The sequence below is a fragment of the Protopterus annectens genome, chromosome 3.part1 (genome assembly GCF_019279795.1).
Source record: "Protopterus annectens isolate FY-2018-M chromosome 3.part1, PAN1.0, whole genome shotgun sequence".
Classification (NCBI taxonomy): domain Eukaryota; kingdom Metazoa; phylum Chordata; order Ceratodontiformes; family Protopteridae; genus Protopterus; species Protopterus annectens.
Window position 1 is genome coordinate 1,450,353,466 of NC_056732.1, and position 21,686 is coordinate 1,450,375,151.

A 21,686-nucleotide genomic window follows, 5' to 3' on the forward strand; every position below is an offset into this window, starting at 1 on the left:
GTTTGATCAAAGGGTGTGAGAAAAGGGGCTGCACAGTGGGAAAATGAGCAGAAATAGCAGAGGCATGCATTTTTATACAGGAGAAAGAGAGACCGCTGTGTAGTAGGTCAGCTAAGTAATCCAGGATGAGAGGGATGGAGGGCTGTGTCGTATTGGCCCCCTTAGCCTGGATCCAGGTGCAGAACCTTTTCCATTTATCTGCATAGGACTTTCTGGTGCTAGGGCGGCTGGCTTCACGAATAACATCCAGAACCTGTTTACTGAGGATGGCAGACTGGTTCAGGGTTAGGGAATAAGCCAAGCTGCCAAACTGAGTGTCTGCAATTGGGGATGCATGAATTCCCCTTCCCTCTGGGTTAGGAGGATTGGAATCTGAGGAAGATGTCATGGAGGCAGCGGGAACAGGCTACACAGCAAGTGGTACCAGTGCTATTGGGGCCAGTCTGCAGCTATAAGAATGATCCTTGGTTTTTCCTCCTTTTTTTTTGAGCAGTACCCTGGGGATGAGAGGTAGTGGAGGAAAGGCATAGACCGATAGACTAACCCAGGGGAAGGACAGGGCATCCACTTTCCAAGCCATGCAGTGATGCTCCCTGGTGCAGAATTTGCTGAGCTGATGGTTAGTGTGGGAGGCACAGAGGTCGACCTTCAGGTTGCCCCATTTCTGAGTTATTAAGGTGAAGGTTCTTCTGTTGAGCTGCCACTCATCTGGGTCCAGAAGATTTCTGCTTAATTGGTCTGCCAGAGATTTGAGAGAGTCTGGAAGGAATTGTGCCAACAGGTGTAATTGCATGGCAGAGGCTGTGCGCCAAAGGGTCATGGCCAGTCTGCATAGAGGGTTGGAGTGAGTCCCTCCTTGCTTGTTGCTATACCACATTACAGTGGTGTTGTCTGTTTTGATCAGGAGAGCCCCTGGAGAGAGAACGGGCTTGAAAGCTATCAAGGCATGCTGCACAGCCATCATCTCTTTTTGACTGATTTGCAGAGGGATTTGCTGTGGGCTCCATTGGCCCTGTATGCACCTGCCATCCAGGCGTGCATCCCAAGCATAGTCTGATGCATCTGTGGTGAGGGTCTGGGTGGTGCGGGGTGGTGAGAAAGGCAGTCCCTTGTTGTCTGAGCATGCTGTTGCCCACCAAAGAAATTTTTTTCTGAGGCAAAGAATTATAGGTAGAAGAGTTTCCAGGTCTTGAGAGTGTTGACACCAAAGGCTTTTTAGGTACCATTGAAGTTTCCTCATATGCAGTCTGGCATATGGAATGAGTAGTAAGCAAGATGCCATGAACCCCAGAGCTTGCAGGATCTTCCTTGCAGATAGCTGGGGCTAGGTGGCTAGTTGAGAGAAGTAGGCTGTCAGGAAAATTTGTTTCTCTGGTGCAAGGTATGCCATCTGGGATGCTGTGTCCAGGCTTGCTCCCAGAAAGATAATCCTTTGGTTGGGCACCTGTTTGGATTTCTTTTTGTTGATTGTCTTCCCTAGGGTGAGATCCTGCCCTGAAACGGAGATATTTCCTGCATGATTCCCTGATAGGAATGTGGAGGTAGGCCTCTTTTAGATCTAGGGCGGCTAGCCAAGCGTCCTTGGACAGCATGGGTAGCAGCTGCCGGATGGTGAGCATTTTGAATTTTGGGATCACCAGGAAGGTGTTTAGAATGGATAGATCGAGGATGTGGTGCCAGGTGCCCTCTTTTCTGGGCACCAAAAAAAGTCTGGACTAGAAACCTTGGCCTATCTGTTCTGCAGGAATGTGCTCTACTGCCCTCATAGAGAGCAAGGAAAGGATTTGCTTTTGAGCCTCTGCCCACTGGTGTGTTGGTAGATCTGGGAACCCTTTTTGGGGTTGGAAGGGTGTGGAAGGAAAATGTGTATCCCTGAGATACTATGTTCAGAACCCAGTGGTCATTGGTAATGGTGGCCCAGGTGCTTGCGTGAAAGGAGAGTTTTCCTCCTAGGGGTAAGTGAAGGTGGGCAGACGGAGGGGGTGGGGGAGGTAAGTCATTGTGAGTTCTTACCATAAGGGGGTGGCTTAGAATTCCCTGGTTTTGAAGTGGAGGTAGTCCACTGCTTAGATCTCTGCATTCCCTGTGTCTGTTGTCTGGGGGGTCTGGTTCCCTGGGGCCTAGGCTGGACTGGCTTACTGGGAGCAGGAAAGGACCAGTGTTTGGTGGGACAATGCCTGCTGAACCTAGGGGGCTGGACCTGCAAGAAATCCTTAACTGTTTGCATAGATTTTGTTTTTTCTTCCATCTTTTTTAAGACCTATTTTGCCTTAGTGCCAAATAAGTTATCTTTGTGTAAGGGGGCATCCAACAATTTAGATATGACATGGTCTGGCAGGGGCTGTTCCTTAAGCCATGCATGCCTTCTAATGACAGATCGAATGACTGCTGCCCTGCAAGAAGCTTCTAGGGCATCAAAACTATAGTGCAAGGTGTGTTTAGTTACTTGACTTGCAGAATGCATTAAGTCTTGTAATTCTTTAGATTCTGCCCAAGCAGGAAATGAAGACATTTCTTGTTTAAGGAGTTCCAGGGTATGTTGCTGAAATTGCAGCATATGGAATTGACAGTTTAGTGCCCTGATAGTAGGAGTAGCTGATGTGTATACTTTTTTACCCCATATGTCCAGTGCTCAGGAATCTCTATCTGAGGGGGTGGGATTCTTACCATTAGTTGCTTTAATCCCTTTAGGCCCTTGAGAAATTACTTCAGGGTCAGCAGTAGGATTTTTAAAAAAAGATATTTGTGTGAGTCAGGGACTCTATAGTACCTGTCTGGTTTTCTGGGTGCAGGAGGGAGGGTGTCTGGATTCCAGGAAAACATCCTCCACAACATCCAGGACTGGGCGGATGGCCAAGGGTCTGTGCTGTGGACGATAAGAAGAATTCCCTGAGTCTCTTTTTAGACTGAGGGTAGTCTTGACTCTCCCATTGGAAATGCTCCCTTAAAGTATGCAGGGTTTCCCCAAAGGAAAAATTCTCTGGTGGAGAGGCTGAAGGAATGGATTCCTCTGCATCAGAATCCTCATAAGTGGAGAGGGGTTGCATGGCTTCATAGTCAGACACATCAGATTCCTCTGACTCTAGTTCAGACAAAACTACTGGGGACAGATCTCTTTTCCTTTTTGAGGGTGTAGCTTGGCTTCCCCTGATCAGCATGATAAGGTCTTCCGCCATTTTAAGCATTTGAGACTGAGGCAAGGTAGCAGGTGCCTGAGAGTGGGTAGTCGTTTTTCTGGGTGTGGTTCGAACCCTGGGCCTAAGGAACTCGGTTGTTTTTGAAGGAACAGTAGTCGTGAAAGAAGATGTCGTTTTGTGTTGAGATTCGGTGGTGCGAAGGACTTCCTCGGAAGCCGGTGCCTGCTCAGCGGCTCCGGACCCATCCAAGGTAGAGACGACCCCAGGATCCTTAGTCGAAGAAGAGTTTTGCGGCATACCGGACTCCGAAAGGGTCTTGGTAGCGGCCTGTGAATCAACTGAAGCGGGCATCAGGAGCTGTGAAAGCACCTGAATGAGTACTGGAGGACTGATGACTAGCTTAACCGAAGTGTCGGTAGGTTTTGACCTGTGCGGTCTGTCTCTGTCTTTATCTTTACGTTTTTTTTTGGAAGATGCTGTCGGATGGCTTATCGAAGCCATATCGGAATTCAAGGATTGTAAATGAAAATATCTGGCTACAATAAGGGCCCGATGACAGATATTTCTGCTGTTAAAGCACAGAAGCGACAACAAGAGACGTCGTCGTCTGGGCCTAGACAAGTGACACAGTAAGAGTGGAAGTCTCGGTATGGTATTTGCTTTCCACAGCGAGACAATTATTAACTTTTTCTGACATCGGTTAGTGCACGAAAAAAGGATCCCTACTTAGCTTTAGAAGACTTCATCTTCAATTCGGAAACGAAAACTCAGGTAGCGGCCGACCGGCACTCGTGCGAACTGCTTCTGGTTCGGGCTCCACGGCAAGAAAGACTGATGTAATGGAGTCGGCTGCCTTACTTTACACCTCTGATGACCTGACGTCAGTCCTCAAGTGACAGCAACCGACTTAGAAATACTAATCTCTGGTATTCGGGCCGGCCGAGGGATACACTGGTAGGAATAACCCAAATGTGATGACTGTAACAGTGAAACAAGAACATCACTGCTCTCTCTTTTGCATGACACATCTGGTAATCAGAACTACTTTACTACAGAAACTCCATTTATAAAAAGGGCAAATAAATTATCAAGGTACATATTAATTAATTAGGAAAGTAATAACTCCAGACCATCAAACCTTAAACACACCGGTACAACAGTGAAGTTTTAGGTTAGACCACATAAAGCGAGTACTTGCATTAGCTGTCTAGGTTTGTGAAGGAGGTTCATTTTAGTGTCTATATTACCTTATCGAAGTTTCAGAATATCGAATCTGATATGGTCGACACCATATCATCGAATTCTGAAACATTGAAAGATAAAAAAAAAGCCTAAAAACAAAAATAAATAAAAAATTACCTTTGCAAAAAGGGGGGCACACCCCCCTGCAACCCCCATGTGGGGGGCAAGCCCCCCACACACCCCCTACTTAAATATATCAACCCTGAGACCGCACTACATTGAACTAAATGGAAATCTCCCCTTACGGAGATTTCTGTTTAAACGTTAAATGTTTTCTGCTTTCGCTAATCTGGTGCCGACAATACCAGCTTCGATACTGTCGGCATTCGACAACGTGAAGTAGACCCTCATTTTACTTAACCACTTGCAATTTCTATAAAGAAGGCTGCTGTTGGAAATATAAGTGGTGGTTTTAGTGTAGTGAAATGACATCAGCAAACTTAGTGTTTTGTATGGTATCTGATGTTCTCATCCATTACAGCCTTAGTGAAACTGACAGGCATAGACAAAAGTAAAAAAAAAATGTCATAGTTTCATAGGTGTGTACTAGGCTAATCGCACTGGAGCCTTTACAAGCCTAGCCCATAGAAGTGCACTAGCATTGTGCTGCCTGATGGTAGTTCCCAGTGCCTCTATCAAGTACAACCACTGAAGTGATGCCTAGGGTCAACTTTCTATTTCCCATCCACTCATCAAGATTCCTCTTGAAGAGAGCCAGTGACGTGCGCTGCTTGACATGTATGGGAAATCTATTCCAGAGCATGGGCAGTATCTGGGTTATGTACCTGTCCCTCCAGCATGTTCTGTTGATTGTGGCAATGAGGTTGAGGTCTCTGGTGTGGTGCGGAGGTATTTGGATTTCTTTAGACATAGCATTTATAACAGAGCTGGGTCAGACATGGCTTTGTAAATCAAGCAGAGATCGCCTCTTAGTAGATGATATGAGACAGAGAATAGCTGAAGTTTTTTGAGTCTGTCCATGTAGGACATGTGTTTAAAGCCTAGGATCCACTTTGTGATGTACTTTGGTGGCCTTTCCAGCTGTTGCATGTTTCTAGTTCAGTACATGTTAAATGGGGCATTATACTCAATGATTGGCCTAATGAGGGAAGAGTAGAGAGAGATGATGGACCTCCTTCTTCCTGGATGCAAAACCCTTGGTAATGAGATGTGCCACATAGAAGGACTATATGACCACAGTGGCAATGTGGTGGTCAAAGGAGAGGTTGCTGTCAACCTGTGTCTCCAGATCTCGTATAACGCCTTCAGTGTTCAGTGGGCTCCCATTGACGTGAGAACTGAGTTTTTCCCAAAGGGGATGGCGACGCACTTTTTTGGCATTAAGCTTAAGGCCATGATTTCGACACCAGTCATTGGTCTCAGTGAGGCCTTTCTGTAGGATGTCTACATCACTTGGGGAGTTAATAATGGCTCCCAGCTTGCAGTCATCTGCGAACTTGGCCAGCCAGAGTCTCTCCATGTTGGCCTGGACTTCTGAGAAGTAGATGCCAAACAGGAGAGGACCCAGGGCCAATCCCAGTGGGACTCCACTCATGACTAGTAGGCAGTCTGACTTGGAGTCCGCTACTTTCACACTGTGGGTTCTATCTGTAAGCCAATTTGCAACCTACCTAGTGACCATAGGGGCTGATGCCTAGTTTGGTGAGGTTATCAATAATTCCTGAGTGGGGAATGGTATCAAAGGCCTTGGCCAGATCAAGGTAGGCTGTATGAGCTGCCTTGCCCTCATCCACAGCTATGGTGACTGACTCAAAGAAGTCAACCAGGTTGAGCAGGCGTGATCTACCTTTCAAAAAAACAAACTGGGTGGGACCTAGAGTTTGGAGATTCCCTATATCTTTGTTAATTAGGTCCATGATGATGCACTCCATAGCCTTACATATCAGACTCGTAAGGCTAATGGGGCAATAATTCCCAAGGTCTGTAGTCGCTCCCCCTTTATGGAAAGGGATGACTGTAGCAGTGTGTCATTTGGTAGGGACAAAGCCTAAGGTAAGGCTGTGACTGAACAGGGCACACAGATGCGGTGCCAGTTCACTTTGCAGTTCATGTAGAACACATCCAGGGATATTGTTGGGTCCCATGGAAGCTGTACTCTTGGCCTTGGACAATGCAGCTTTAACCTATGTTGCAGTAATGCTGGGTGTCTGGCATTCCTCCAGTATTGTGATTGGTCTTTTAGGGGAGAGAGAGAGGTAAAGTTGGCAATGAATGTGTCGGCTAGTATGTTGGCAATATCTGTTGTCTCAGTATAGGAAGTACCTTTGTGCAGTAACTCACAGCAAACCTGGGTATTGCCGTGGAGATTCTTGATGTAACTATGGAAGGTTTTGTGGTTGTTTTTTAGTGTCTGCCACAATTCTGCCTTCATAGCTGGCTTTACAGGTTTTGATGAGGGATCTCAACTTTTTGTTGAGGCTAATAAGGGAGTTTTTCCAGTCTTGGAACTTCACCTTTTTCTGCAATAGTTTCTTCCTTCTGTTGTTGAGTTTATTGATAGCAGGGGACCACCAGATTGGCTTCCTTTTTTTTGAAGGAAAGCGTCTTGGTTCTGTTGGGTATGGCTAGTTCCATGCACTTATGTACGTGTTCATACAGTGCATTGGTGTATAATTCGGCAGTCATGCATCTATTTTCTATTGACATGGGTGCCGTAAAGTTAGCCACCTCTGTTTTTAGGAGCTCAAAGTCAGCTTTGGAGAAGGTTTTCATGGTGGTTACTGTTGCGGGGGGTGAGGGTGAGATGTGGATTTCCATAGTGATTAGTTTGTGGTCAGATCTAACCAGGGAGGAATTGACTATTGGTGTATAGCAACGGTTGCCCATGTTAGTAATAACCAGGTCAAGGATGTTGCTTCCTCTAGTGGGGTAAGAATGAGCTGGTCCAGGGATTAGAACTGATGAATTCCAGGAAGTTTTGGGCCAGTGTATTGGTGCATGAGTAGTTTTCCCAGTTGATGGAGGGGTAGTTGAAATCACCTAGTATGAGAGTTTTGGACTGGACCCCAATAGATTCCAGGGTGCTTAGGAACGTGGAGTAAGATTCTTGGGATATGGTTGGGGACCTATAGCAGGCTATGACCTGACTCCCCATCTTACCCAATGTTAGTTGTACCTGAAGTATCTCAGATGCGTTATGCTGGGCTACTAGTCTGGAGGTGTGCATCTACTTTACGAATATGGAGACACCACCGCCTTTGGAGCTTTGGTCCATGTTCTGGGGCTGAAAGGTGTGGAATGAGTTATAGCCTGGTAGCGCCATGCTGCTTTGAACCATTTATTTATAGCTGTTACGTGGCAATTTGGTCTTTGTAACATCGCCTAAAAAGGCACTAAAGAGGTGGCAAGAGCCTTAGCCAGTATCTCGAAACCAAGGGGTGAGAGATGTAGGTAATTTCTGGCAAAGCATCGAGGTCTGTCAATCATGTCATCCCAAGCAGACAGATACTGGATCCCCTTAGAATAACACCAGAAACTCAGCCAATTGTTGAAGTCAATCATTTTCTGCTTGTACTGCGGTATCATTCCGGGTAGGATGCTGCTCAGGGCTAGGATCCTATCTGCCTGGGTCACATAATCTGAGAGCTCCTCCAAAGTCCCTTTTCATGTAGTCCAGGGAGGTGCATCTCAGGTCATTCACACCACATGGATAGTGACAGAGTCATACTTGTACTTATTGTGGAGTGACCTGGGTGCATGTGTTATGTCTCGGATTCTGGCGCCTGATAGACAGCGGACTGTTACCTTCTCCTTATTCAATAGACAGCGGACTGTTACCTTCTCCTTATTCAACCTAGTGAGTGGGACATCAGTGTGCCTCACTATCGAGTCACCTATGATTAGTGTATAGGGCAAGCTGTTTTGCCTTAAGGCTTAGGTTGAGGGGCATACTGTGTAGGTGAGCTATGGGTCTTGTGGTTTGTGCTGTGTTGTGGTGGTCGAGTGCATTTCTGCCTTGGAGGTCTCTGCTGTTTGGGGAGATTTCTATTGAGAGCCTCAGCGAAGATGGGTGCGTGGTTTGTGTTTTTATGTGAGAGCTGTGATGGTGGGTGTTCTGGAGGGCTATGTGTTGCATGTGGTGTGGTGCAGGTGTTGACCTTCTCCTCTTGAGAGTGCATGGTTTCCAATTTGGATACACAAGTGCATCTCTCACAAGTCTGAGTGCTTTAAGAGGACAGGGTTGTCTGTGTACATAAGGCAGTTGCTACACTGCCTCAGAATGCCCAGGTTCACCAGGTTAATAAGAGAAAGCACAGGGAACTGACCTTTAGACATGCCAGAAGGGAGCGTCATTATTACTCAGTACTGGACCCGTTTCCTTATATATTCCTTTTACAGGAAAAAAGTCACTCAAGGTGTTTGAGTCTGTAGGAAGCACTGCCAAACACTTGAGAGGAAACTAATATGGTGACCCTGAAAATTTAAGGATGAAGTATTTAGGCAGAAATTCTGAAGTTCGGAAGAAATCAAGCAGTATTTACTGAAAAATAAAGAATTAGCTCATCGAGAATGATGAAAAGAGGGGAGTCGCATGAATGGCTACTGCCTGGCTACTACTAATGCTGGTGTCAGCGCAGCTTCACAATGTTGGGATACAATACTCCTTTGCTTCTTCTCTCACCAGAACCAAAATGTTAGTACCAACCCCAAGAAGAGAGTCAGGCCACTGCCTGTTTGGTGATCCACAGTATTGTCCCAGATGATGCAAGGGTCTGCAGGCTTGTAGCCTTTTTCTGGTAGATGCCTCAAACAGCAACCAGACCAATCAGGTATGTTAAGCACAGACACTCGCTCTCCAACCAGAAAGGGTCAGGAATCAATGCACTCTGCTCCTACTCTCACCAGGATCAGAATATAAGCACAGATTCCAAGCTGTCATCTATAAAGCAGTTATTAAGCTTTCTGGTGATCAGCAGTCTCCAGGAAATAATGTAACTGCACTCCTTTCCTCACCAGGAGAAAACAGAAGCACTAATCCCAAGATGCCTACTGAGAGGCAGAATGTGGGCTCTCCAATAACTGGTGGTCTTGCAATAGATGCTTAAAGGTAAGATGAAAAAAATGGTTTATCCTAAATACTGCAGTGTGCCCTACAGGAGTTAGATGTGAAAGTAGGTAAAGTTTTACCTGTCTAAAACATTAAATTTTAGTGGAGAGTCACTATTTTTAAAACAACAAGATAGACTGGAAGGGGGTGGTCACGTTTGTATTCTGGTAGTATGGAATACAGTAGGATGGCCAATAAATTTAAATAGTTGAAGGGGAGTGATTTCACAAAATGATAATTTTGTGCTTACTCACAACAGCCAGTAAAAGCAGAGAGGAAATGGATATACGCTCTTCTCAGGTGAATATCCAGGACCATGGAACTGTGTAAAGTTGCCTACTCCTGATTTGCATGATGGGAATTGCAAGTGTAATTCTGCACTATCTCAGTTATAGGATGGGTTTCTGTCAGCTGATTCTCAGAAGACCAACACTAAAACTGTGTGTAGGGAAATGTATGTTTTACAGTGAGCTTCAAAGTTCAGTGTCTTCATTTTCCACCCAAAATTTTCAGAGTCATGGGCTTGCAATTGTAGGTCTTGCTCTTCTGATAGGGAACCGCCATATGACACTACACTAGGTGTAAGTAGTAGAGCTGACAAAGTTACACATATACCTATCAGAAAAATGCAAGGAAGTGATCTGCAGGACAAATAAAGATAAGGTTGACAAAAACAGGCAATAATAAGTATGACAGAAAAACACACATCACTCATCACCTGCATATAATCCAGTAAATCCATTTTCAGCAAATATTTTTTTCATAACTTTCCACGTTGAAGAAGGCTGCTTTGGTATCACTGAAAGCCAGATAAGAAAAATAACATGCTGTATTAAAACACAAGTATATCTAGACAAGAAAGTCTGCAGCTGTGTATTTCAAATGCACGAAGAAAGAACAATGGTTAATGGTCCTCCACATCAGAAACATCATGAGAAAAAATGAAGCAGCCTACTTAAAGAAAATGCTGAGTAACAGTTCTGCAAAATGTACAGTTGTGTACACTTACCATAAATGTAGATGTTCGTGTGTATTCACTGTTGCAAACATCACATTTGGGTTATCTGCTTGCATATCTGCTTGCAGTAGCCCCCAGTCGGCCTGATTATCAAAGTCTTGGGTCCTGCGTCGGTTGCGGTCTCATCTTCCATGATGTCAGGCAGTCAGGGTAGCCATTACATCAGTTTTTCTTGCCCCAGATGTCAAGTCCCCCCCTAATGGGAAACACACACATAAATATATATATATATATATATATATATATACACACACACACACACACACACACACACACACACACACACACACACACAAGGTTATACCTCCATCAAAAAAGCAAATACACCAAAAAGCTTTTAAGCATAGTAAAGGAGAGAAGAGGTATAGCCATAAGAAGTCAGGGGACTGGAGGGAGGGTAACCAGGACTGCAACAGTGAATACACTTGAACATCTACATTTATGGTAAGTGTACACAACTGTACTATGTTCTTCATGTTTCACTGTTACAGTCATCACATTTGGGTAGATTCCCAAAACTAAGGATGGGAGGAGGAATTTAGATAGCATTAGGACCAGCTATAAGGCCCTGCAAGACTGCTATGGCAAAGCCAACTCTAGATTTAGAGAAAAATGGCAAATGGTAATGCTTGGGGGTTGGGAGGGTGGCCTAATGGTTAAGGTGGTTGCCCTACAAACACAAGGTGCTGGGTTTGAGTCTCACAAGGGATAACTGGCTAGGCTTAAAATGGCTCGCAAGGGCAGTTAGCTTAGTACTAATCTATGAACCTATGAACCTATGTATGTACAGAACTCCAGGTGGCAGCTTCTAGGATGTCTCTGGTAAGAACACCTCTGAGAAAGGCTGTAGAGGTAGATGCAGCCCTGGTTGAATGGGGTCTAATCCCCTGTGGAATAGGTTTTCTATGGTGCTTATAGCATAAATGAATGCATTGGCCTATCCACTTAGAAATGGTTTGTTTTGAAATAGCCTTCCCCTCTGCCCCTGCAGCAAATGTCACCAGCACTTGTTCAGATTTCCTTTGAGGTTTAGTCCTGTCCAAGTAAAATCTAAGTTATCTGTGCACATCTAAGGAGTGCAGTATATGTTCCCCTTTGTTCTGTGGGTTAGAAAAGCAGGTTGGCAAATTAATGGATTGATTAAGAGCCATATTGGATACAACCTTGGGCATGAAGGAGGGACTGGTTCTGAGGGACACCATGTCCGCATAAAAGACGATGAAAGGCTCCACTGCCATAAGGGCCTGTAATTCAGATACTCTTCTTGCTGAAGTGATAGCTAAAAGGAAAGCTGTTTTCCAGGAAAGGAATTTTAACTCTGCACTTGCAGCTGGCTCAAAAGGAGGAACAGTGAGTTTTTTCCAATACAAAGTTAAGGTCCCAGGGAGGAGTTAAGGCTCTCCTGGGTGATCTTAAGTTTTTGGCCCCTCTGAGGAACTGCCTGAGCAGTAGATGAAAAAAGAGGGGTGGTTCTGTGTTGTAATGAGCTGAAATGGCTGAGGTGTGAATTTTGATGGAGGAAAAGGAAAGGCCCTTGTTAAGCATCTCAGTTAATTATTGAAGAATCTGATGTAAATTGGGCACTGCTGTGGTCATCCCTTGTGTTTGGTTCCAGACACAGAATCTTTTCCATTTTTCAGCATATGATTTTCTAGTACTAGGCCTCCTTGCCTCCAAAATGATATCCAACACTTGTTTACTGAGGGATGGTAACAGAGAGTTTAGGTAATTAGCCAGGCTGCCAGGTTCAGGGTTTGAAGCTGGGGGTGCAGAATCTGGCTCTCCTGCTGTGATAGCAGGCTAGGGGTCTGAGGCAAGTGCCATGGGGCTAGCAGTGACGCACTGCGCAAGAGGGGGTACCAGTATTGGCATGGCCAGTCTGGTGCAATCAGTATCATCCTTGGTTTGTCCTGTTTGATCTTTAGTAGTATTTTGGAGAGAAGATGCAGAGGAGGAAAGGCATAAACTGATAGATTTTTCCAGCTTAAGGACAGAGCATCCACTTTCCAAGCTTGTTTGTGGGGAGTCCTTGTGCAGAATTTGTCCAATTGGTAGTTCTGGGGGGGGGGGGGGCAAACAGGTCTATATCTGGGCTCCCCCATTTGTTTATCAACATGTTGAAAGTCTTTGGCTCCAGTTTCCACTCGTGTGGGTCCATGAGATTTCTGCTTAGTTCATCTGCCAGTGTATTTAGTTTTCTTGGCAGGAAATGATCCTGAAGATGCACTTGGTAGCTCAAGACTGTGTTCCACAGAGCCATGGTTAGTTTGCAGAGGGGGTAAGAATGGGTACCCCCTGCTTGTTTATGTACCACATGACAGTGGTGTTGTCTGTCTTTACCATTAATTGTCCTGGAAGAATTTGGTCCTTGAAGGCTGTCAGAGCATTCTGTACAGCTAACATTTCTTTTTGATTGATATGCTGGTGCATTTGACTTGGGTTCCATTTGCCCTCAATGCACTTCCCTGCCAAGTGAACCCCCCATGCATAGTCTGATGCGTCTGTTGTTAGGGTTTGGGCAACAGGGGGTAGAGTGAATGGTAGACCCTTGTTTTGTTGGCAGGCCTCTGCCCACCAAAGGAATTCTAAACGTAGGCAAGGTATGATGGGAATCAATACTTCTAGATCCTGAGAATGTTGACACCATAGGCTTTTTAGATATCACTGTAATTTCCTCATATGCAGTCTTGCATATGGAATTAGTAAAATGCAGGAGGCCATGAACCCCAAAGCTTGCAGTATTTGCCTTGCAGATAGGAAGGTTTTTGTGGCCACTAGTTTGAAGTAAGTTGTCAAATTAATTTGTTTCTCTGGCATGAGGAAAGCCATCTGGGAAGTTGTTTTCAAGCTTGCTCCCAGGAATATAATTTGTTGACAGGGTACCAGATGTGACTTCTTTTCGTTTATGGTGTACCCCAGACAAGTTAGCACCTTTTGTACAAATGCCAGATGATTCAAAAGTATGTTCTGGCTTTCTGCCTGAATTAGACAACCGTCCAGGTATGGATATATTTTAATATTTCTTTGCCTGCAAAATGCAATGACTGGGGCTAGGCACTTTGTGCATACCCCGGGCGCAGTAGATAAGCCAAAGGGCAGTGCAGAGAACTGATAGTACATGTAGCCTGCTTTGAAGCGTAGGTATCTTCTGCAAGATTCCCTGATTGGGATGTGCAGGTAGGCTTCCTTTAAATCCAGTTGTTGCCTAGCATAGGAAGCAACTGGTGAAGAGTTAGCATCTTGAATTTCGGATTCACCAAAACGGTGTTTAAGATGGAAAGGTCCAGGATAGGATGCCATGTGTTGTCTTTACTGGGTACCAGGAAAAGTCTTGAGTAAAACCTTGTCCCTTTTCCTCTTCTGGTACAGTTTGAATAGCCTTTATGCTTAAAAGAGAGAGTACTTGCTTTTGAGCCTCTGCCCACTGATTTGGGGGTGGATCTGGCCAACCATTTGGGGTTGGTAACGTGTGGAAGTGAAATCTGTATCCTTGGGAAACTATATTTAAAACCCATTTGTCCTGGGTAATGAGTTCCCAGTTTCTTGCCTGCAGAGCAATCTTTCCCCCTAAAGGAGCAGTCAGTTGAGAAGTGCTTGGAAGTTTTAAAGTTAAGTCACTGAGACAGTTTACCATAGTGGGAGTCTTACTACTCCCCTGATTTGGAAGTGGGAGCCCCCCACTGCTTAGTCCTGTGCGTAACCTGGGACTGAAGCCTGGGTGTTCCACTGGTTCTGAGTTTGGAGTGAGAAGGCCTGGAAGAGACAGGAAAGGACCAATTCTTAGAGGGCCAATGCCTACTAAATCTTGGAGGCTGTACTTGTAGGAAATCTTTAACAGTTTGCATAGATTTAGCTTTTTCCTCCATCTTTTTAAGAACTTCTTCTGCTTTGTTGCCAAACAGGCGGTCCTGATTTTAGGGAGCATCCAGCAATTTAGCTTTAACATTATCTGGCAATGATTGCTTCTTAAGCCAAGCACGCCTTCTAAGTACAGACACAGTGACAGCAGCCCTGCAAGATGCCTCTAGTGAATCAAAACTACACTGCAAAGTATGTTTTCCAACCTGTTCAGCTGAATGCATTAAATCCTGTAAATCCTTACTTTCAGCAGAGTAAGGAATCAACATCATTTTCTGTTTTAACAATCCAATAATATGCTGCTGATACTTTAACATATGAAACTGGCAATTTAAGGCCCTAATGGCCAAGGTTGCAGAAGTGTATACCTTCTTACACCATCTATCCAGCGCCCTGGAGTCTCTATCAGAGGGGAGTTTTGACAGTAGTAGCCTTAATGCCCTTGGGTCCCTGTGAAATGGTCTCAGGATCCACAGTAGGATTTTTAAAAAGGAACTTGAGAGAGTCAGGAACCCTGTAATATCTATCAGGTTTTCTGGAAGCAAGAGGTAAAGAGTCAGGGGCCAAGCTAGATTCCGAAAAGGCATCAACAATGTCTAGTACAGGAGGGATAGCTAAGGGCCTGTGCTGGGGCAGGAGGAAGAAATTCCTAAGCCTCTTTTTAGAATCAGAGTAATCCTGGCTTTCCCAACGAAAATGCTTCCTAAGAGTATGCAAGGTTTCACCAAAAGAGAAATCCTCTTGGGGGAAGCAGAGGGAATAGAGTCCTTTGCATCAGAATCCTCAGAGGTAGATAAGGGTAAATCCTGGTCATCAGAGGAAACACAAATTTCAGAATCCTGGTCAGAAGTATCATAAGGAAATTCAGTCCTAGGTCTCAGAGGGGGAAGGTTGGCTTCCCTTGATTAAAGTCTTCAGCCATTCTTATCATTTGTTTTTTAGGCATAGAGGCCTGGCCATGCAGTCTGGGCGTCAGTTTTCTAGGCATGGTTCGAGATTTAGGTCTTGAAGAAGAAGATGGCGTCGGTTTAATATGCAAGTCAGTAGGCCTGAATACACCCTTAGAAGCTGGTGCCTGCACAGCGGCACCGGACCCATTCAAGGTACAGACATCCGCAGGTTCCACAGTTGAAGCATCTAGCAGCATACCGGACTCTGAATGGGTCTTAGTAGAGGCCTGCAAATCTGAAGTAGCGGGTATCAGGGGCTGCAAAAGCACCTCACCGAGTACCAGCGAACTGGTGACTGGCTTAGGAGAAGAGTCGTCGGCAGCTTTGGACGTAGGTGGCCTGTCTCTGTCTTTATCTTTGCGTTTTTTCGGAATGTCGGCAGTCGGATGGATAACTGAAGACATATCCGGATAATTGAACAGAGTACCAAATATTTAGAAGCATAAATATACAGACGACGAATAGTTTGTTGCTTAAATAAGGCACAAAACCGACAGCGAGGTACGTCGTGGTCAGGGCCTAGGAATGGGAATACAGTACGAATGAAAATCTTTATGAGGTATTTGCTTTCCACACGAAATACAATTATTGACTTTTGCTGACATCGGTTTAGAGCAAGAAAAAGTTTCCCCAATGGGGTACTTAGCTTTAGTTGAAGACTTTGGTTCTGAAACTCAGAAAAAAGAAGTTATGTACTTACCATAACGTTCCATGTGAGTTGTTTATCTCGCCTTTATTCTCACTGATGGGTTTGGAGCCGATCCTTGGCTCCGACACGGCCGATAGCAAACCTCAAGGTTTGCCAGTAGCTCAAGACCAAGCCCCTTATCCCACAACGAACTGCTGGAATTACCTCAGATCTTGTTTGCTGCGAGTATATATACCCTTTTATTTATTTCTACAAGGAAGCACTTCCCGAAGGGGAAGTAGTATTGAATAATCAGGATGGTACTAGCCTCTAAGTCAACTGTCAGCCAGGAGGGGGGAGGAGGGAGGGACATGAGAATAAAGGCGAGATAAACAACTCACATGGAACTTTATGGTAAGTACATAACTTCTTTATGTGAAGTTGTTAAATCTCTCCGTTTATTCTCACTGATGGATAGCGTCCTAAGCACCCTCAATCTTGGGTGGCTCATGGAAGTACGTTTTTCAGTACTGTGGAACCAAACGAAGACCTGTCCCTGGAAGCCTTATCTACTTTGTAATGTGTGATAAAGGTATGAGGCTTAGACCAAGTGGCTGCAGCACAAATATTGTCAAGGGGCAATTTAGCTTGAAAGGCAGAAGACGTAGAAACGGCTCTGGTAGAATGAGCCTTAGGTTTGTGTGTCAATGGCATGCTTACATGCGCAGAAACAAAGGATCTACAATCTGATAACCATTTAGATAGAGTTGTTTTAGCCACTGGATTACCTTTTCTGGCCTCCGAAAAGGATACAAAAAGTTGATATGATTTTCTAATATCCTTAGTTCTGTCAAGATAAAATCTGAGCTGTCTGTGTGTATCAAGTTTGTGCAGCATGTATTCCAATTTGTTAGAGTGGTTGGGAAAAAAGACTGGCAGCTCAATGACCTGATTGATATTGGATTCAGAACAGACTATAGGCAAAAAGGAGGGGTTTGTTCTGAGAGATACTCTATCAGCATGGAAAATCATGTAAGGAGGCCTGACAGATAGTACTTGAAGTTCTAACACTCTGTGGGCAGAAGTAATGGCTACCAGAAATATAGTCTTCCAGGACAAATATTTGTGATCACAAGAAGATGCTGGTTCGAAACGGGGGAGAATAATTTGAGACAGCATAAAATTCAAATTCCAGGGAGAATAATGGATTTTGACAGGATTTCTCATGTGAAAGGCACCTTTAAGAAAAGCCTTAGATAACTTATGGCCCATAACATTCAACCCATCGAATCCAAGGTGGAAATTTGATATGGCGGCTAACTGGACTCGAACTGTGGCAGCTGCTGCTCCTTCTTTAAAAATCTTTGTCAAAAATTCTAAAACGGACAATAGAGGAGCTTGGAAAGGGTCAATTTTCTGTATGTTGGCCCAAATTGAGAACCTGTTCCACTTACTGCGGTATAGTTTCCTGGTGGATGGCTTGTGAAAAGACAAAAGGATTTGTCTTGTATCATCTGAGAGCGAATGAAGCCTGGCAATTAGGGGAAGTGGATTAGCCAAGCAGTCAGTTTTAGGGACTGCAGTGAAGGATGGAGGTCCCCTGACGAGTGTGTCAGAAGGTCCGGAACTGGGTCCAGGATCCAAGCAGTCAGTTTTAGGGACTGCAGTGAAGGCTGGAGGTCCCCTGACGAGTGTGTCAGAAGGTCCGGTACTGGGTCCATGATCCATGGATCCTCCAGTAGATGATGGTGAAGGAAGGGGAATCAAATCTGTCGAGGCCAGTAGGGAGCTATGAGGATAACTGTCCTTCCCAGTGACTTTGCTTTCTGTAAAACCTTGGGTATCAGTGGAATAGGTGGGAATGCATATAGGAGACCCGGAGGCCAATCGTGAGTGCGTCTCTCGGGGAATGTCCCGGAGGTGGTATTAGGACAAAGTAGCTTCTGCATTTGGTATTGATGTGACTGGCAAAGAGGTTACAGCAAGGCTGGCCCCATTTGTGGAAAATCAGATCTGCAACTTGGTTGAGAGACCACTCGTGAGGCAACAGTATTGCCCTGCTTAGCTTGTCCGCTATCACACTGGATTTCCCGGGATGTGTGTTGCTATCAGAAAACGGTGGGACGACACAGCCCATTGCCATACCCTGAGTGCTTCTCGACAAAGGGGGTAAGACTTGGTTCCGCCTTGTTTGTTCAAGAACCAGACAACTGACATGTTGTCCGTCTGAATTGCAATTGTCCCTAGAGGAAGAGAGTCCTGAAAGTACTGCAACGCCAGATGTACCGCTCTCAACTCCAGAACATTGACATGCAGATGTGACTCTTGATACGTCCATGTGCCTTGGGCAGTCTTTCTGTGAAAATGCCCCCCCCCCCACCCTATTAGGGAAGCGTCCGTGGTCACAGTGGCTACTGGGGGGGGGGGGCAAAGGGTCTTCCGATTGTAACATGAGGAGACGTCAACCACCACTGAAGATCTCTCTTGCAAGAATCTGTGATGAGAATGATGTACTGCATAGTTAGCTTTTGGTAGGACCACTGAGCGAAGAGGAGCCATTAAAGGATTCGCATATGCATCCTTGCGAGTGGTACAGCCAGGATTGCTGCCGTCATCAAACCTAGTACCTTAAGGACCTCTGCTGCTGTAGCTTTGTTCTTTGACACCAGTGAGATGACGTGTTGGTGAAGAAGTGAGGCTCTTTCGATTGGAAGACGTAGAGTGGTGGTTGAGGTATCTAACTCTGCTCCTATAAAAACGGTATGCTGCGATGGCAATAAGGCAGACTTTTCGAAGTTGATTGTAATGCCTAATTGATGGCAGAGTGTCAGAGTATATTGTGTTGCCTGAGTCAATTGATGCCTGGTGGAAGCAGTGAGGAGCCAATCTTCTAGGTATGGAAACACCTGGAATCCTAGATGCCTCAGGTGAGCCGTGACCACTGCCATGCATTTAGTGAACACCCTGGGGGATGTAGTGAGACCAAAGGGCAGGGCTCAAAACTGGTAATGATTGTCTCCCAGCCAGAAACGCAGGTGACCCCTGGAGCATCTGCTCATCTTTATGTGATAGTATGCGTCCTTGAGATGTATGGAGCACATCCAATCACCTTTCCCTAGGAAGAGAAGAATGGACTGAAGCGTGACCATTCGGAACTTCTCTTTCTTTACAAATTGGTTGAGTCTGCTGATGTCCAAGATAGGTCTCCAGTGCCCTGTTTTCTTTGGTACCAAAAAGAATCTTGAGTAAGTTCCGAATCCAACTTGGTCTGCTGGGACTGGTTGGATGACTCTTTTTTTCTAGCAATTTTTGGACCCCTACGATTGCTTGATCCCTGAGACTGGGTGGAACATCTGGGATTCTGCTTACAGGAGTAGGAGGGGAAGAGAATGGTATGAAATATCCTCTGGAAATTATGCTTTGTCCCCATGTATCTGATGTTATGTTTAGCCAGGCTTCTGGGTACAAAGACAAGCGACCCCCGACTGCCTCCAGAGCCGAACAGCCGGGCCCCCCTTTCAGGAGCGCTGATAGGGCTGACCAGAGAACTGGCCTCTGTCACCCTGTTGCTGCGAACCCCATCTGCTGTGTGGGCGGCATCTTCCGTTATAACCCCCTCCTCTGCCTCTAGAGGGGGTTTGTCCACGTATGTCCTGAAAGGCTCCCTGTGCTTTTCGGAACCACATTTTCCCTCCCCTAGTGCCCTTGGGGTAGGCCCGAGTAGGGGTAGAAAAACAGACTCCAACAGCAGATAGGGTCTTGCCTTCCTGCTCACACCTGGTTAAAGTTTCCTTTACTTTAGGCCCAAACAGTGATGAGCCATCAAATGGGGTGTTGATAAAGGAAGACTTAAAGGGCTCCGCAAAGGAACAGAGATGCAGCTAGGCTTGTCTCAGCAGAGCAATGCCTGAACTAGCGGCTCTACTCGAACCATCAGCTGCATAAGATATGACAAGCATGGACGAGTTCACAACCGAGTTTAGGGTAGCGAGGTGTGTTGACTTTGTCGGCAACCCCTGCAGCTACCGTACCCTGGAGAGTATCTCCTAGCTCTTTCAGATCATCTCTTTGCAGTCTCGTAAAATGGGTTAAATAGTTCAGCGATCGCAGAGAAAAAGTCACTGAACTAAATATGCATTTCCCATATCTATCCATAATCCTAGAATCTCTGTTAGGAGGATGGATAGATGCAGATGTTTCAGACACTTCCTTTTTGGTGGCTGCAGCTACCACCATGGCATCAACAGGCACTCCTTTGGTCAAAAAGACTTTGTCCACTGGGGCAGAGATGAATTTATTCGGCTTCCGAGGGACAGGTTCCATGGCCTCCGGTGATGCCCACGCCTTACGAGAGATCAGCTCCATGTGCTTGTCATAAGGCGGAGACACCCAAGAAGAGGAAGGTTGAGACCCAAAAGCCTTCAAGAGCACTGACTCGTCCTCAGTAGGGCTTTTGGACTGCCAATCGCCCCTCTGACTAAGGATCTATAATATCTCCGCAAAGGAGATAACCTCAGAGGGGGATTGTGGGGACCCTTCTGACTCATCCAAATCAATGTCAGATATCAAAGACTCCTGTGGGGAGTCTAAGTGCCTCCTCTTGCACAGTCTCTTCCTGGGTACCTCCTCAGTGAGGACATCTGGGGAGGTCTCTGAAGAGCAGAGGATGCCCTGTGGGGCCACTTGAGGCTCGGGGTCTCTACGCTTAGAGGGACCGGTAGACATAGAAGCAGACACAGGAGCTTGAGTTGAGAAGGAAGCCCAAACTGATGCCGACGATGTCTTAGGAGACAGGACTCTCCTCATGGCATCGAAAGCACCATGGCTCCGACGAGAAGGGGTAGACTGATCCGGAGGGACCGTCCAAATCCTCCGGCACCGAAACCATGGGCTCCGAGCCCGAGGTAGGAGCCGAGCTCATCCGAGCCGAAGAGTTGGCACCGACAAATCGGTCCGACTATCCTCCCCGGACCCGACAGGAGAGTCGGCTCCTAGCGTCCTTGGTCAGCACTGAGGACGTCCGAGTAGATGGAACCGATAACACCGGTGCGGGTCTCGGTTCCATAGGTTCGACAACTATCGGTTCGGGCTCCTTCGGCTCCGAGAGTCCAGTACGACTTGGAGGAGGAGTAGTCAAGTCCGGTTCAATGGTCTTCGGCTCCGATGAAGTGGTCAGGGCTGACAACAATTTAGCAAGTCCTGGTGCCCGTAGAAGCTTCTGCACTAGCCGATCCATATCAGAGAGGGTGACCGAAGACTTAGAGGAATGCACCGAAGGTGTTGACTGGAGAAGAGGAGATGAGGGAACTTCAGAGACCCGCTCCAAGACTGGGAGCTGGCTCCGAACCAAAGGGACACTCGGTTCCGAGGACTGTGGAACCGATGACCCTGTACCCTCTCATCTCTTTGCCTTCTTGGTTTGTTTAGAATCAGAAGATTTTGAAGAAGTGCTGGCACCTTCCTTTCCACCCAACGCCTCAGAGAAAGTATGCTGCAGCAACCCCCTATGAATTTTCTCCTTCTCTCCAAGAGAACCCTAGATGAAAAAGAGTGGCAAATACTGCAGGAGTCTTGGAGGTGTTTAGCCCCCAGACAGTAAACACACTGGACATGTCCGTCCGTGACGGACATTTTCTGTCCACAATCTGGACATTTCTTAAACCCTGATTTGGGGTGAGACTTTTCTCTCTCATCCAACATATTATAAAGAGACACACCACAAAATTAACCTGTAATGGTTAAATACAGGGCTAACTAAGCCCACACTAAAAAATATACTAATAAC

General features: G+C 45.9%; 1 protein-coding gene across 1 annotated transcript in view; it reads right to left on the minus strand.

The window, feature by feature from the left end:
• Window positions 1-21,686, minus strand: part of SLC25A40 (solute carrier family 25 member 40) — a 1,199,913-nt gene that overhangs the window by 106,814 nt on the left and 1,071,413 nt on the right. The window contains exon 10 of the mRNA XM_044067526.1: window positions 10,166-10,246. Coding sequence (XP_043923461.1) covers window positions 10,166-10,246 — 81 coding nt within the window. The remainder of the gene's footprint in view (window positions 1-10,165; window positions 10,247-21,686) is intronic.